This window comes from Giraffa tippelskirchi, chromosome 11 (genome assembly GCF_054371585.1).
Source record: "Giraffa tippelskirchi isolate mGirTip1 chromosome 11, T2T-mGirTip1v1.2.pri, whole genome shotgun sequence".
Lineage (NCBI taxonomy): Eukaryota > Metazoa > Chordata > Mammalia > Artiodactyla > Giraffidae > Giraffa > Giraffa tippelskirchi.
In genome coordinates, this window is record NC_137285.1 from 93,864,217 (window position 1) to 93,880,562 (window position 16,346).

A 16,346-nucleotide genomic window follows, 5' to 3' on the forward strand; every position below is an offset into this window, starting at 1 on the left:
AGGAAATCCCACTTTCTCCTTATAAAGTATGCACAAGCCTTCTTTGTAATCCATTTTAATACCTAATAACCCTCAATTCTGAAGAAATTTCCCTTCCATTTCCTTAAGTAGAAAGAGATTGTAGTTATTTACTAGATTTGCACAAATACAACACACTCACCTACACACAAACTCACACACCTTGTAAATACTAGATGTACCCCTCTAAGCTTCTTTCCTAGAATTGAAATGAAACAGTTACATTAGGATGATCTAGCATTCCTTTCAACTTCAAAATTCCGTGGGTTTTCTGTTCCAGGATAGACAATACCTACTTAGTAAACTTTCCTTTCTCTTTTTGCAGTGTATTAGCTTACTTTTTAGGCTTTGAAGCAATACTGTTGCAGGAGTAAACGTTGGGACTTCTTGCTTCAGAGAGTACAGTGGCCATACTTGCACTCAGCTTAGATCTGATCCTCAGGCACTTTGACAACAAGGAGAGTCAATATCCTGATCACAGTTTATCACCATATCAAAGGAAAACGTTTAAAGAAAAGTGGTGAATCTTCTGAAATACACAGTCTTGGTAAACAGCAAATTGTGATCAAAGAAATCTTTCATATCATATCTATCATATTTAATAATATTTAAATAGCAAACATATTTAACATATATTTTTGAAATTACTGAAGAAAAAAGTTTTTTTTCCTATTCTTAGTTTCTAAATCTAGTGAGTGATGTTTCTACTTTTTTTGATCTTTAAAGGCTTTATTTTTTTCTTGTGGGTCAGAAAAAATGTTTCTTAGTCTCTTCAGTTTAGTAATAGTAATGTAGTGTCTGACATATTGCTACTAAATAATTAAGTACCAAACACATACATTTTAGGATTTTTGCAAAAGTGTGATAAAATCATGAAAGACATCTGCCTAAATAAATGAAATGAGATAACTGTAAGGGATGTTGTAAAAAAAAAAAGTAATAATGTGAAATTATTATAAATGTTGGTCAATTACATGAAATGCTTAATGAAACATATAAATCATTGCTTTGTGTTACTTCCCACTTAGTCTCAGAAAGGCAACGTGGTGTGGCAGACTGAAAATCAGGAAGGCAGAGCCTGGGGACTAAAAAGCCATTTTCATCATTCTCTCCCCAGATTGCAAACAGGACAGAAAAGCTTCTTATCACCTATCAAATAGTTCTATCCTCCATAAGTTTATGATTTTAAATAAAACACAGATAGCACAAGCATATTAATGACTATGTGACATTTTGAAAGAAGCTTAGTTTACAGAAGAAATCTCAAGAACACTTCATTAATTTAAAATTGATCAAGACTAAATTAGAAATAAGCAATCCTAACCTCATAAAAGAAAAAAACAAGAAGAGTGTCATTTCTAATTGCTTCAAATAGAAGGAATGTGAATTTTCATTTGCCCTGGAGTCTAATATAATGGATCAGAAATGAAGTCAGCTTGAGCATTTCTGTTCTACAAATTCACACTTCTTTATGAAAGATAGCAAACTGAATAAGAATGTAGTGACTAAAGGAGACAAAAGGAGGTTGGCAGTATCAAAACTTTATATCATTAGACTCGGAAATTTTGAAAACTTTTGATTGAGAAAGAAAGCATTTTTTTAAAAATTTACTTACTTAGGGGGACTGTGCCCGTCCCTAAGCTTGAGATTTTCATATGCATTTTCTCTTATTTATTTCCTCCAAGAACTTGTGAGATAGGTATTTGTCATCCCATATTACAGATCAGGAAGCCAAAGGCTACCATGAAGAGGTTCAGTAACTTCACCAAGGTCTCATACATATGAGTAGCAGAACCAAAATTTGCACACAGCTTGAACTTTCTTCCTTCAAAGGCCATTTTGAATCCAATTTGTCACACTGTGTAATGTTGACATATAGCTTCCCCTTCATGGATCACAGCACTGTCATGGTGAAGGGGCTTGTATAACTCAGTGAAGCTATGAAGCCATGCCATACAGGGCCACCTAAGACAGGTGGGTCATAGTGAAGAATTCTGATAAAACGTGGTCCACTGGAGAAGGAAATGGCAACCCACTCCAGTATTCGTGCCTGGAGAACACTATAGACAGTATGAAAAGGAAAAAGATATAACACCAGAAGATGAGCCTCTCAGGTCAGAAGTTGTCCAATATGCTACTAGGGAAGAGCAGACGGCAATTACTAGTAGCTCTAGTAAGAAGGAAATAGCTGGGCCAAAGGAACCACACTCAGTTGTGGATGTGTCTGGTGGTGAAAGTAAAGTCTGATGCTGTAAAGAATACTGCATAGGAACCTGGAATGTTAGGTTCATGAATCAAAGTAAATCGGACATGGTCAAACAGGAGATGGCAAGAGTGAATATCGACATCTTAGGAATCGGTGAACTAAAATGGACAGGAATGAAAGTGAAAGAAAGTGATGAAGGGCTTCCCTGGTGGCTGCAATGCGGGAGACCGGGGTTCAGTCTTTGGGTCAGGAAGATCGCCTGGAGAAAGGAATGGCTACCCACCCACTCCAGTATTCTTTCCTAGAGAATTCCATGGACACGGGACCCTGGCAGGCTACAGAAAGGGAGAATTTAATTCAGATGACTATGATATCTACTACTGTGGGCAAGAATCCTTTAGAAAAAATGGAGTAGCCCTCATAGTCAACAAAAAAAGTCCAAAAGGCAGTACTTGGTACCTGAATGCAATCTCAAAAATGACAGAATAACCTCAGTTCGGTTCCAAGGCAAAGCATTCAATATTCAATATCACAGTAACCCAAGTCTATGTCCCCACCACTGACACGGAAGAAGCTGAAGCTGACCTGTTATGAAGACCTACATATCTTCTAGAATTAACATCAAAAAAGATGTCCTTTTCATCTTAGGGGATTGGAATGCATAATTAGGAAGTCAAGACTTTACCTGGAGTAACAGGCAAGTTTGGCCTTGGAGTACAAAATGAAGCAGGACAAAGGCTAACAGAATTTTGTCAAGAGAACACGCTGGTCATAGCAAATGCTCTTTTCCAACAACTCAAGAGATGACTCTACATATGAACATAACCCAGATGGTCAATAACGAATAACCCAGATTGTTTATATTCTTTGCAGCCAAAGATGGAGACATTCTATACAGTCAGCAAACATAAGACCTGTTGCTGACTGTGGCTCAGATCAGCAAAATCCAGGCTCAAATTGAAGCAAGTAGGGAAAACCACTAGACCATTCGGGTATGACCTAAATCAAATCCCTTATGATTATATGGTGGATGACAAATATAGTCAAGTATTTAGATCTGGTAGACAAAATGCCTGAAGAACTAAGGATGGTGGTTCCTAATATTGTATAGTAGGCACTGACTAAAACCATCCCAAAGAAAAAGAAATGCAAGAAGGCAAAGTAGTTGTCTGAGGAGGCTTTACAAAGAGCTGAGGAAAGAAGAGAAAAGAAGGGCAAGGGAGAAAGGGAAAGATATACCCAACTGAATACAGAGTTCCAGAGAATAGCAAGGAGAGATAAGAAGGCGTTCTTATATGACCAATGCAAAGAAATAGAGGAAACGATAAAATGGGAAAGACTAGAGATCTCTTCAAGAAAATTGGCGATATCAAGGGAACAATTCATGCAAGGATGGGCACGAGAAAGGACATAAACAGCAAGTAGACCTAACAGAAGTAGAAGAGATTAAGAAGAGGTAGCAAAAATACACAGAAGAACTATACAAGAAAGGTCTTAATAACCCAAATAACCAATGGTGTGGTCACTCACCTAGAGCCGGACATTCTGGAGTGTTAAGTCAAGTGGGCCTTAGAAAGCATTGCTACAAACAGAGTTAGTGGAGGTGACAGAATTCCAGCTGAACTATTTAAAATATTAAAAGATGATGCTGTTAAAGTGCTGCACTACATATATCAGCAAATTTGGAAAACTCAGCAGTGGCCACAGGACTGGAAAAGGTCATCTTTCATTCCAATTCCACAGAAGGGCAATGCCAAAGAATATTCAAACTAACGTATAATTGTGCTCTTTTCACATGCTAACAAGGTTATGTTCAAAATCCTTCAAGCTAGGCTTTAGCAAAATGTGAAGCAAAAACTTCCAGAGGTACAAGCTGGATTTACAAAGGGCAGAGGAACCAGAGATCAAATTGCCAACATCCCTTTTACCATAGAGAAAGCAAGGGAATTCCAGAAAAACAACTACTTCCGCTTCATTGACTATGTTAAAGCCTTTGACTATATGGATCACAACAAACTGTGGAAAATTTTTCAAGAGATGGGAATACCAGACCTCCTTACCTGTCTCCTGAGAAATCTGTATGCGGGTCAAGAAGCAACAGTTAGAACCAGACATGGAACAATAGACTGGTTCAACATTGGGAAAGGAGTACATCAAGGCTGTATACTGTCATTCTGCTTATTTAACTTATATGCAGAGTATATCATGCAAAATGTCATGCTGGATGAATCACAAGCTGGAATTAAGATTGCCTGGAGAACTATCAATAACCTCAGATATGCAGATGATACCACTGTAATGGCAGAAAGTGAAAAGGAACTAAAGAGCTTCTTGATGAGGATGAAAGAGGACAGTGAAAAAGCTGGCTTGAAACTCAACATTTAAGAAACTAAGATCCTAGATCAGGTCCCATCACTTCATGGCAAATAGAAGGGGGAAAAGCTTCTATTGTCCTTGCCGAAGCAGGGACAGATTTTACTTTCCTGGGCTCCAAAATCACTGGGGACAGTGACTGCAGCCATAAAATTTAAAGTTGCTTGCTCCTTGGAAGAAAAGCTATGACAAACCTAGACAGCATATTAAAAAGCGGAGATGTCACTTTGCCAACAAAGGTCTGCATCGTCAAAGCTATGGTTTTTCCAGTAGTCATGTATGCATGTGAGAGTTGGACCATAAAGAATGCTGAGCACCAAAGAATTGATGCTTTTGAATTGTGCTGGAGAAGATTCTTGACAGTCCCTTGGACTGCAAGGAGATTAAACCAGTCAATCCTAAAGGAAATCAACCCTGAATATTTAATGGAAGGACTGATGCTGAAGCTGACACTCCAATACTTTGCTTTTGTTTTGATGCTCCAATACTTTGCCCACCCAATGTGAGAGGCCAACTGATTGGAAAAGACCTTGATGCTGGGAAATATTGAAGAAAAAAGAAGGAGGCAATAGAGGATGAGATGGTTAGATAGCATCACTGACTCAATGGATATAAATTTGAGCAAACTCTGGCAGATAGTGGAGGACAGAGGAGCCTGGTGTGCTGCAGTTCATGGTGTCACAAAGAGTTGGACATGACTTAGTGACTGAGTAAGAGCAACAAGGTTGTCAAAATTCATAGTTGGAAAAATAACCTCTGTCATTCCTGTTACAATGGAGTCTTCATCTCCCTTTTTGTTTAGGAATTTTATTAATGTTCTCTACAGCTGCAACAAAAAGGCTGACACCACCTGGCCAAGGGAACAGTCCTGAAGGCCAACTTGGTACAACTTGAGGCTAAATGGAAATCCTTCCAAATGTATGGTTGCTTGCTAATTGTGAATACTCTCAGGAACCTACTGCAAACAGTGATCTTCTTAACAATACCATGCTTTGATAAAAAGGGAAAGACCATTGAACTAGGTATTGAAAGCGTTGGGAATCTGGACATGACTTTGACATTTATCCACTGTGGAACCACAGGAAAAATATTTATTTTCACGAAGCTTGTTTCTTACAGGAATAGTGAAGAGAATAATACCAGTCCTTCCTATCCTAGTGACTCAGACAGTAAAGAATATGTCTGCAATGAAGGAGACCTGGGTTCAAACCCTTGGCCAGGAAGATCCCCTGAAGAAGGGAACGGCTACCCACCCCAGTAACCTTGCCTGGAGAATTCCATGGACAGAGGAGCCTGGTGGGCTACAGTCCATGGGGTCGCAAAGAGTTGGACACGACTGAGTGACTAACACTCTTACTAACTCACAAGATGATTAAGGAGAGCATATGAAATAGGGCACAGTTCAAAACACTGAAGTGCTACATAACTAGGAGATAAGATAATTTTACGAAGGTATTACTGATGAAAGTAGAGGCCGACTGAGTAGAAAAGAGTCCTGGTATCTTGCTATGTAGACACACTCCAAACACCCTCTCTCCATCTCTTCTTTCTTTTCTTCTACAATAATTACTGAGCAACTCTGCCAGGCATTGTGTTAGATGTTGGGAATATAACAATGTCAACAGGTTTTGCCTACATTCATAATAGAAGGAAATACTCAATTTAAGCGAGAGGTTACTGAAAATAAAGATATAGATTGGTTTCTTCCTCATCCAAAATCACACACTCCCGAATTTCTGTCTGTGAACTCCTGTTTGAAATCCCCCTGTTTTAGACCATTCAGGTTCACATGTTTGCTATCTAGCTTCCTGGAGATACGCGGCATAACAATAGTACTCAGATAACTAGGAGGCATAACAATAGTACTCAGATAAGTGCAACACTGTTAACGAGAGTGCTAATTAATAAGGGAATCTTGGTAAGTCATGTAAGATTACAGTTTGAGAAAAATTTCCCTATGTTTCAATTAGTTCTTGGAGAAAGAAATTTTTCAGGACTTGCAAGTGAATGATGTTAGCAGAAAATGTAAAGACTGGTTGGGTGAGATTTCAGCAATATAGGGCAGGTTTTTAAATGGAAGCTAGGAATCATAACCTGAAAGGAGAATCTAAAGGAATAAAAGTGAGGTTGTCTGAAAAAACTTGGTGAAAGTCTTCAGTTTGTTTCCTTATGACTTTTCTCCTGATTATAAAAACATTATGATCATTTGGGGGGAAAAAAGAAGAGCCAAAAAAAAAAATGAGTTACTCTCTTGCGTGATCACCAATAACCCTGATATGTGAGGTACAGGTTCATTTATTTGTTACGAATTGGAATGAAACTATACAATTTGTTTCCTGTTACATCCTTAAACTTGTATAAGCATTACTAAGCAATATTTTAAAACATCACAAATTTTATTGTGATTTGAAACACACAAAACTGACCATCTTAACCATTTTAAGTGTACATTTCAGTAGTGTTAAGCATATTCACATTTTTGTGCACAGAATCTCTAGACCTTTTCATCTTGCAAAACTTGAAACTCTGTACCATTCAACAGCTTCTCATTTCTTCTTCCATCAGCCCCTGACAACCACCATTTTACTTTCTCTTTCTTTGAATTTGACTACTTTAGATACCTCATATTAGTGGACTTGAAACTGCTACTTTAAATAGCTGTTAAACATTCCATCACATGAATGTACCATGCTTTGTTTAACAACTACCTTATATTTGTTCTTTAAACTTAATTGTAATAAAAAATCATAATGGGACAAGAATATCCTTGCTCATAAGTCTTTGACTACCATTCTGACTTCTGATCAACTCAGAAATCTGAGTATCAGATTAAAAGGCATGGACATTTTTCATAAATTACTTTTTTTTTTCATTTTTACATATTCATTTCATTTTTATTTCATTTTCATTACATTTCATTTGACACTTTCTAACTGTTGAGACATACTTTTTGCACATAAGGTTTGTAAATGTTTAAGATTCTTCATGGAAAATTACTTTGCAGAAACATTTGACCAATTTGCTCCCACCAGCAGAGGATGAAGGTCATTGTCTAAGAGTATTTCATTAACAGTTTTGAGTATTAGCAGTTAAAAAAATTTTGCCATTATTTTTGATTAAAAATGGAATAAAAATAGAATTTTACTTGAATTTATGCATGTGTGCTAGCTAAGTCCAACACTTTGTGACCCTGGGCACTGTAGCCCTCCAGGCTCCTCTGTCCATGGGATTCTCCAGGCTAGAATACTGGAGTGGGCTCCCATCCCTCCTCCAGGGGATTTCCCCACCCAGGGATGGAATTCACTGTCTCTTAAAGTCTCCTGTATTGCCAGGTGGGTTCTTTACCACTAGTGCCATCTGGGAAGCCTATTTGAATTTATAGTTCTTTCATTAAAAGTAAGATTAACAGTATTTCATTTTGGATCCTGTAACTTCCCTTTTTCATGTATAAATTAATTTTTTCCTTATTTTTCCATCTTTTTTTCTAAAGCCACCCCCCCGCCCCCATTTATAACATTACAAAATTATTTTTAGAAAACAAAGACAACTATAAAGAAGAAAATACACTCCGTCGTGAAAGACTAAATCTGGGTTTAAGGATCTTCTGATCCTTAGGGCCATGGAGACTTCTTAAAAGAAACAAAGTACTCAGTTTTCCACCGGCGGTGGAAGGGGCACTGGGTATTCTGATTGTCTCTTTGTTGACAAAACCGGGTGCCAGTTGACAGGACGTAAATCAGCAAATCCTGACTGGCAACAACTGGAATCTAGCAGGACAAGCTCTTAAGAAGTTGCAAACTTAAGATGCTAAGAAGAACCTGGGAGGACGACTGGGCAGAAGGGATTCAGGACAGGACCAGAGGGAAAACCTAGGAAGTTCCGAGTTTCACCAGTTCCTGCAATCCGCTTTCAAGAACTCCAAACTCGAAGAAAACAAAAACCTAGCCTGCAAAACTGCCTCCTAAATTGCCTGCTACTCTGACATCTCCTTTTTGTAGGATCAGGCCTAAACAACGCAACCCGATCCGATTTTCGGGCTGGATGACTCAACGCGTGAAGGCACTCCCTGCAAGCTGTAACAGATCAGACAACTCGTCAGGCGTGGAAAGACCACCTCGGACTTGTGACTCACACCGCTTTCATGAACACTCCGGGCGCCCTCCATCCGGATTATCAGTTATCACGTTAACTGCGGAAGGGCGCTCGGAGTTCATTTATTCATTCAGCAGACTATCGTTGCAACTCCCTCCCGCCTATGGGTCTGGGAGGGGAGGAGAAGAGGAGGGACCAGAGCCGAGGGAAGGCGCCGCGCGGGCGGCGGGCGGCGGGCGGCGGGCGGCGGGCGGCGGGCGGCGGGCGGCGGGCGGCGGGCGGCGGGCGGCGGGCGGCGGGCGGCGGGCGGCGGGCGGGTTCCTGGGGAGGGGCGTGCGGTCGAGGCCGGGACGCGCGGAGGGGACGCGGGGAGCTGCCGCAGGGCGGGGGAGGCCCGCGGTCAAACGCTACCTGGGGGCGAGCGGGTGAGGTTTTGGCCCTCCGGGTTGACGGCCTGCAGGTAGAAATAGCGGACCGGCAGAACGACGCCCGCCTGCAGCCCGGGGCCCCACACCAGGCTCTGCGGCGCGCTGAGCGGCGCCTCCGGGGCCCCCGAGACCACGAGCAGGGCGAGCTGCAGCGCCAGCAGCCGGGCCCGCGAGAGGCGGCGCATGGTCCCCGGGCCACGGCGCCCCAGCTCGGCTGCGGCGGCGTGGCGGGGCCGGGCGCGCGGCGGGCCGGAGCTGGGCCCACCCCAGGGCGGGCTTCGCTCAGCCGCCCGCGGCTCCGCCCCCGGTTCCCACCCGGCCGGAAGGCGAGGGCGCGCCCGCCGCAGAGGGGCCGGGCGCCGCCGCGGGGCCGCGACGGACTCATCTCGCCCGCTCCAGGCCCACCGGCCGGCGGCGCGGGGCTGAGGACCAGGGCGGAGGGGGCGCTGCTGAGACCATCGTGCTTGAGGCTGTGCCCGGCGCCGCCTCTGCTGCTGGAGTTTGGCAACTCTTCAGAGGAAACTGCCTTTTGAAGGACGCATGGGGTGCTTGCTGTAGAGGAAAGGCCCAGAGGCGAAGAGCCTACGGAAACGCCTTCAAACAAGGAATTTCACTGGGTTTAAAAGACGCGGAGCAAAATGTCATTCCCCCGATTCCCGTCCAAGGCCAACTCTCCCAGCCCTTCTGTTCAAAACAGCACCCATCAAACTGTATTACCTGTCTTGTTTTCTGCTCAGCAGTCTCCCTCACTGGACTGTAACTCCCTCCAGTCTCCCAAATCTCCTAAACCCTATACTTCCCTTCTTTCAACAAGTGTTTGTTCAACCTTCACTGAGTTGGGGCCAAGCCTCAAGCGAGGAACCAGGAGTTGCGCTCAGTAGCAGGAGTCAGAGTTGAGGCTGGTGGGTGAGCATCACCTCAGGGTCAGAAACTGCTGTCCCCTGTAACCGATGGGGGCCGATGGGTCTTGAATGCTCCTCGCTCCTCAGATGCTGGAAGTTGGATCTGGGGAAAGACTGGCAAGGACCCTGGTAGCGGGAAGTCACTGTCTACCTTTCTCTTCCCATCATTCTGATCTTGGATAGACAAAAGTAAGTTTCAGTGTCCTGAGGAGAGATCTTAGTTCCCCGCACAGGAAATGAACCAGGGTAACCTAGATGAAAACCAGGAATCCTAGCTACTAGACCACCGGGTAGAAATAGACCAAGTGCTCATGCTCATAGAGGTAGAAAGGACAGAGGACCCATCCCCCCACCTCCCAGCACCTTCTGGACTTCCTGTTAGGTGAGAATGATAACCCTCCTACTTCATTTAGTGAAGTCACTCAGTCGTGCGGGACTCTTTGCGACCCCATGGACTGTAGCCAGCCAGGTTCCTCCATCCATAGGATTTTCCAGGCAAGAATACTGGAGTGGGTTGCCATTTCCTTCTCCAGGGGAATCTTCCCAACCCAGGAATCGAACGAACCCTGGTCTCCCGCACTGCGGGCAGACTCTTCACCATCTGAGCCACCAGGGAAGCCCAGGAGGGAAGAAGCTAAAAGCCAAGTGGCTCTTACCCTAATCTGAAAGTTTCAAGGAGGTAAAAACTAAAAAAGGTACAAAGTTTATTATTTAAAGATACAGCACAACAAATAGGAGAGCACACAGAGAAGCAGTTTATTTAAGTCAGAAACTAGGCAGAAATACACACCTGAAGAGAAAAGGTATGGCATCCTCTCTAATGAGCAACTAGGTAAAGTAAATCACACACATAGGACGGTCCTTCTGGGTCTTAGTCGCTAAGTCTGACTTTTTACAACCCCATGGGTTGCAGCACATCAGGCTTCCCTGTCTTCACTATCTCCCTGAGTTTGCTCAAACTCATGTCCATTGAGTCAATGATGCCATCCAACCATCTCATCGTCTGTCACTCCGTTCTCCTCCTGAGCTCAGTCTTTCCCATCATCAGGGTCTTTTCCAATGAGTCGGTTCTTCGCATCAGGTGACCAAAGTATTGCAGCTTCAGCTTCAGCATCAGTCCTTCCAATGAATATTCAGGGTTGATTTCCTTTAGGATTGACGGGTTTGATCTCCTTGCTGTCCAAAGGACTCTCAAGTTTCTTCTCCAGCACCACAATTTGAAAGCATCAATTCTTTGGCACTCAGCCTTCTTTATGGTCCAATTCTCACATCTACATGACGACTGGAAAAATCATAGCTTTGACTATGGACCTTTGTTGAAGTGATATCTTTGCTTTTTAATATGCTGACAGGGTTGGTCATAGCTTTTCTTCCAAAGAGCAAGAATCTTTTAATTTCATGGCTGCAGTCATAATCCCCAGTGATTTTGTAGTCTAAGAAAATTAAGTCTGTCACTGTTTCTATTTTTTCTCCATCTATTTGCCATGAAGTGACAGGGAGACCTGGCATGCTGCAGTCCATGGGGTCCCAAAGAGTCGGACACCAATGAGCGACTGAACTGAACTGATGGGACCGGATGCCATGATCTTAGTCTTTTGAATATTGAGGGTTAAGCAAGCTTTTCACTCTTCTCTTTCACCTTCATCAAGAAGCCCTTTAGTTCCTCTTTGCTTTCTGCCATTACAGTGGTATTATTTGCATATCTGAGGTTGTTGATATTTCTCCTGGCAAACCTGATTCCAGCTTGTGATTCTTCTAACCTGACATTTTGCATGATGTACTCTTCATACAAGTTAGACAAGCAGGGAGACAATATACAGCCTTGTTGTACTCCTTTCCCAGTTTGGAACCAGTCCATTGTTCTATGTCCGGTTCTAACTGTTGCTTCTTGACCTGCATGCACCCAGGTTTTTCAGGGTCTTGGTTTACTTTTGGCCAATTATCTTGTTTCTTCACTCCTAACTGGTCCTAGGATCCTCCCCAACATGTGTGCGCAACTTTTTACTGAGATGGATCCTACCTCAGAAGCCTGTGGGTGCATGCCCACATACTATGGGGTGGTTCTGCCTTCCTTTTTGACCCCAAGGAGCCTTCCTGCACATATGCAGACAGGGACGCTTTCCTTGACTTCAGGAGTAGGCACCTTATCTCTTTATTCTAGCAGCACTCTGCTTTTGCCATCCGCTTTGTCCTTGGAGTGTCTGGGTGAGAACAAAGCTTTAATTTTACTTCACTTTACAAATCCCAGCTGACTGGCCCAGGGGCCCATCTATCTCCTACCTCAATTTTACCTACATTAGTTAATTATTTGTCCTTCTTTTATCTGCTTATGGTTTTAATCTATTCAAAGGAAAGAAAGTTCTTCACAGGCTGTGTGAGCCTGGGGAAACTCATGTCCTGGTATGGACACGGGATTTCTGCACTCTGCTGGCAGTTTCTTAATCCAGAGTTGCCAGAATCAGGCCCTGAGAAGCCACCTGTTCATCTGGCTTTAACTGGGCTGCTCAGCATTCTTGCTATGACTGAGGTTTACCAGGGCGAAATCCTTACCATATTTTCCCCGTTCTCTTGACCTGCTTTAGGAATGCTGAGCAGAGTTTGTAGACAGTGTTCTTTATACTCTGGATAGATTTTTAGGAACTGATGGTAAATCACTGATAAATGGTAGAGCTGAAGTGTAGCATTACTTGGCATTACTTTCACTGCTAAATTTAATTCTGTGGGAGTGTCTGCACACTTTAAATGGAAAGCTTTCCTCTGCTCTAGCTATCACTTAAAAAGTTGTGTGGAACACATTTTGTTTGCATTCTTTCAAAATATTAAAGTGTTTTTTTTTTTCAGAGAAATAATCTGAGAGTTAGCTGGTACTGGATGATAGTAAAATATGGCTTAATAAATTATATAACACATGATAACACCTGGTATTTTTGAGACCAGATCAGAGAAGTCATATAATTGTATCTGAACACTTGTTTAGCTATACTGAATCCCTACCAACCTGTTTTCTTTCTCATCCTAACTCATATCTTAAAAAGTATATTTCTTCACATCATCCAATGCCTTGACTAGATTCTTTATAATAAATCAAATTGCATTCACTCAACAAACATTTATTCAATGCCTACTATGTTATAGACATTATACTTTGACTTCACAGCTCCTGTGGTTCACTGGACAAAGAGGCAATGGACAAAGACAAAGAGGCAATGTAAATAGTGTTATAGGTGCTAAAATATGGGTGTCAAGGACTGTATAGTGTCTAGGATGTTCCTATGTGAGCTTCCCTAGTGGCTCAGTGGTAAAAGAAATATCTGCCTATCAATACAGGAGACACAGGTTCAATCCCTGGTTGGGAAGATCTCCTAGAGAAGGAAATGGCAACCCACTCCAGTATTCTTGCCTGGAGAATCCCATGGACAGAGGAGCCTGGTGGGCTACAGTCTATGGGGTTGCAAGAGCTGGACAAAACTTAGCGACTAAACAACAACAGCATACTTCATATAGAGATGCTAACCCCAATACCTCAGAATATTACTGTATTTGAGATGGGTGGGCCCTAAACCAATCTAACTGCTGTTCTGAGAAGAGGAAATTTGGGTACACAGATACACCAGGAATGCTTGGGTACAGAAGAAAGACCATGTGAGGATGCTGTGAGAAGGTAGCCATCTGCAGTCCAAGGAGAGAGGGGTCAGGAGAAGTCAAATTTGGCAACATACTGATCTTGTACTTTTACCCTCCAAAACTGTGAGAAAATAAATTCTGATATCTAAGCTAATCAGTTGGAGGAATTTTGCTATGACAGCCCTAGCAAACAAATACCTCTCCCCCTACCTTCCTATACCCCGCCCCCTCCCAGCTACCCACAAAGGTCCTGTATGGAGGATGCAAAATGCCTATCATAGATGCCTGAAGTGACTTGCATTACAAGAGATAGACTCTAAGTTTAAGGGCTTAGCATTTTTAGGGTAGGGGTAATTAAGTCTGCCCTTTGTCAGTGGGGAGCTGTTATCTCATCCCTCTTGTGTTTGATAGCTGCATACACACCCTGAAAAATGGCATGAGTAAACAATGGTTGAGAACTTACCTTCTTGGCATACCCAGCAACAAATGTCCAGGTATGTCCAGGGCCCTTGGCAGATTGCCTCTACCAACACTGTATGAGGTCCAGTTAACCCAACCTTGAGAGATGCTTTCTGAAAGAGATGACATGCGTGCTGATCATGAAGATGGTCATCTATGCTGATCTATTTTTATCATGAAGGTCAGATAAGAATCTGCTCCAGGACTAAGGGGAGAAGGCCATCCTAGGTGGGAAAAGGATTATATTGTCTACAACTAAAAACCTTAGCTGATCTAATGTATTTTAAATTTTAATAAAGGACAGTAAAAATATTTTGAATAAAATACTGCTCATATTCAAGCTGACAACACTCTCTTGTTCTTGGTAGAGAGATGGCTTTGGGTTCCTTTTCTAGAAAAGGTAAAGATGAGTACAAATCTACTCATTTGTTTGGCAGGAATTAACATTTCAACATTAACATTTCAATGCATGTCTAACATTTCAACTGGAAAGATCTGCTTATATTTCCACTTATCTTAAGTACTACTGGGAAGCAGATGACCCAACGCCACTGGTCTTCCTCTTCCTTTATAAATATGACAACTCTCAGAGAAAAATGCCAGACGGTCCTCATTCCTTCTCTCTTATGCAGCTTATGCAGCCAGGTACACTGACCTCCGTTTGTTGGTTGATTGCTTTTTGATACAAATGGAAGGACAAGAGAGGAGGAATCATTTTCCAAAACCACTCAAATGGGTGATCTTATTCAATATCCACCAGAAAGATTTGTTTGAATACTTTTGTCCATTCCACTCCCCTTTTTGTATTTTTCCGGAAACATTCACACTTAAAAACAATCATTTGAATGGGAATAAAAACCAAGTCAAACGATGCATCCATTTAAATCATTTATTTCAACACCAGCACTGTTTTAAATTTGCACCTTGTAGCATATTTCATGCCCGGAGAAGAAGTTTTATAGCAAGTACATAAAAGGATTATTTGACAACATTTTAAACAATAGTGTTTAAGGCTTATTATATGTTTCAGAAACACAGAAATGCCAGTCACAAACAGCCTCAAAATAAAATATTTACGTATTTACACCACACATTTAAATCGGATATTCTGAAGCATTATTACTATTACTAACAATAAACTCTTAGCAATAGGCCTCTTTAACCTTCTGGCATTCAATGGACTATGTAACTTTTATATAGGTGTGTATTTTCCAATTGGATACCTATCTTCACTGTAAACTTAAGTGGACTTTCATCAACCCTAGGACAGGCACAGGCACCCATGTACTTCCTATACAAAGTAGTTTTATTAGCTTATCACCAGCCAAAACCTTATTAGTAGCTGTTGGAGTTTTATTAATAGCAATGTATTGACAATGTAAGGGTGTAAATTATTTAGAGGGAAGTCTCTGAATATTAATCTCATTGAGCCTTACTTTGAATGGAGTTTACACATAAAATTTATGATTGTATAAGTCTATTATTTAAATGAACTAGTAATTTACCAGGTAATTATCTGTATTGATTTCTTCATTACTGACTCCATTTATGTGAATATTTACTTTAATGATGATTATATATTAGAAAGTGAGTTATGAGTTTACAAAATGACTACCATAAATTACTATAGCTATACCAAAAATGAATATTAAAAAGCAGCACTTTGTATGTTAAAATACATAGATATTTGCTATACTTCTTTAATGAAGTGTTTTATAAAGTATAAAACTTTATAGAAGGTGCTATTTTCATAAATTTTCGGTTTTCTTGATTCTTGAGCCACACCAACAAGGAAACATTACAAATGGTGCAAGTAAGCACTGGCCGTCAATTACCTTTAAATTCAGGTGGTAGATTCTAGTACAGAGAATCAGGGCCCGAAAGTAGTTGTTTAGCCTGATCTTAACTTACCTAACTGCTGATACAGGCCTAATTCAGTGAAAAATAAGGTAACTTCATTTCACCTTTTGTAACGTAGGCTCAGAGTGTTTACTGAAATAGGACGCGAAAACTGATAATTTAAAAAACCAAGAATCTTAATATTAAAATATTAACTTTGAATATTTTAAAATTAAATAGAAAACATAGGTTATGGTTTATGAAGTTTTAATTAAATAATCAGATAAATAGAAAAAGGAAGGTAGAATTTATAAACATACATGAACACAGAATAAAATGTTACCTATGCGCTACCATACAAATTTAAATGGAAATATTGAGAACAGTTCATTTAAAATTCTACTA

The 16,346-nt window shown here is 41.3% G+C and overlaps 1 protein-coding gene across 7 annotated transcripts in view; it reads right to left on the minus strand.

Annotated features, from left to right (window-relative positions):
• Positions 1-14,196, minus strand: part of POGLUT3 (protein O-glucosyltransferase 3) — a 36,553-nt gene extending 22,357 nt beyond the window's left edge. For 2 of the 7 annotated variants that reach the window (XM_081545366.1, XM_081545364.1), the window contains exon 1: positions 9,101-9,503. In XM_081545366.1, the coding sequence (XP_081401492.1) occupies positions 9,101-9,502 (402 nt within the window). In that variant the 5' untranslated portion in view covers position 9,503. Of the gene's footprint in view, positions 1-356; positions 490-1,633; positions 2,079-9,100; positions 9,504-9,834; positions 10,123-10,809; positions 11,675-14,106 lie in introns of those variants that run through there. The other 5 variants (XM_081545369.1, XM_081545365.1, XM_081545372.1 and 2 more) reach the window with 4 other exon arrangements.
• Positions 14,197-16,346: the final 2,150 nt, after the last annotated feature.